This window comes from Abrus precatorius, unplaced genomic scaffold (assembly GCF_003935025.1).
Source record: "Abrus precatorius isolate BTA unplaced genomic scaffold, Abrus_2018 Scaffold7, whole genome shotgun sequence".
Lineage (NCBI taxonomy): Eukaryota > Viridiplantae > Streptophyta > Magnoliopsida > Fabales > Fabaceae > Abrus > Abrus precatorius.
The window spans coordinates 3,374,913-3,376,316 of record NW_020874417.1 but is presented as its reverse complement, the minus strand read 5'-3'; the positions used below and the strand labels follow the sequence as shown (position 1 = coordinate 3,376,316).

The 1,404-nt window shown below is 35.0% G+C and overlaps 1 protein-coding gene across 1 annotated transcript; it reads left to right on the top strand.

Moving 5' to 3' along the window:
* Positions 1 to 232: 232 nt before the first annotated feature.
* Positions 233 to 517, top strand: LOC113873682 (glycine-rich protein 5-like). Its single transcript, XM_027511932.1, has one exon. It carries the CDS (start codon positions 233 to 235, stop codon positions 515 to 517), a length of 285 nt encoding a protein of 94 aa, XP_027367733.1.
* Positions 518 to 1,404: the final 887 nt, after the last annotated feature.

Here is a 1,404-nt window from a genome sequence, read left to right as displayed (position 1 = left end):
AATAATAATGTGTGTAATATGCTTGGTGACAGCAAGGCTTTGCAATGGCATTAAAGTTTCATTTACTATATGCTCAACTACTCCAATAGCATTCTTATTTACTCCCTATAAAAAGGAGAATCCGAAGCAGAGTTTTACCACGACTAGTACCAAGTGAAAAAGCAACAACATAAAGTGCACACTGTGGAGTGTATAAGACAGTGAGATAAGCAAGTGTAGAGACTAAAGAGAAATGGCAAGGTGGTGGTGCATCTTGGTGGTTCTTGCTATGGCGGTGGTTGCCAGTGCAAGAAACATGCCCAGTGACGTTGGTTTTGAGGAGCAGAAGAACTTCATGGGCTACGGTTTTTCAGGAGTTGGCAACAATGGCCTTCCTTTTGGAGGAATGGGTACTGGGTTTGACGGTGGGCTCGGGGGGCCTTCTGGAATAGGTGGATTTGGAGGATTCGGTGGGCCTGGCGGGCTCGGAGGCCCTGATAATGGTGGTGGGCCTGGTGCCAATCTTCCTCTCCCTTGAAACCACACAACTTGATGTTTCTTTCATTTAAGAAAATAACGGTGGCGTGATGTGTTATGATCTAAGAAATCTAGGCTTTGCTTGCATGGTAGGAAGAATAGTAACAGTAGTAGTGCTAGTGTGGTTTGTAATGAGTGTGTGTTATGCATGGTTCTGCTAGTCTAATGGGATGCGTATTTTCATTTGGAATTAAAGCATATAAATTTTGTAATATGGATGTGGATGCTTCTCCCTATAACCTTTTTCTATCAACGAAATACTGATTCAAGCTTCTCTTACGACAATGCTAGCTAACAACAGTTTGAGGCGATGTTGCAATTTTGGCCAAGTGAAGGCATCGTACAAACTTAAGCAGCTAAAACACGCAGTTCATTTGGAATGGATATAAACCAAATGCCGTAGAGGTTAAGTTGATGTTGAAAAATCGTTTTTTTTTTTTTTTAAATTTATAAAAAGAAACTTCAAAGATCAAACCCTTGTGATCTTTCTTTGTCATATTTAAATTCCATGTATTTATATGAGACATCCAAATTAACAAATTTGTCGGGATATCATTATGAATGGGATCTTAGTAATCGATGTTCTAATGATATTTCTTAAAAATTAATCAATCAATTTAATATACATATATATATAATCGTGTGTTTAGATTATTGAGCAACGTTAGAAAAGTTAATTAAAAAAATTACTTTTAGGTGTTAAAAGAAGTGTAGGTGTTAAATAAAAAAAATTACTTTTAATTCTTTAATTTGTGTTTAAGTTATTAGGAAACATTTATCTTTTGAAATTACTCGCTTTTTAATGGATTCTTGACATAAATTATGTTTTATATTTATTTAATTAAAAGTTTAAAACAATAATAATTATTATATTTTAATTATGTCCTT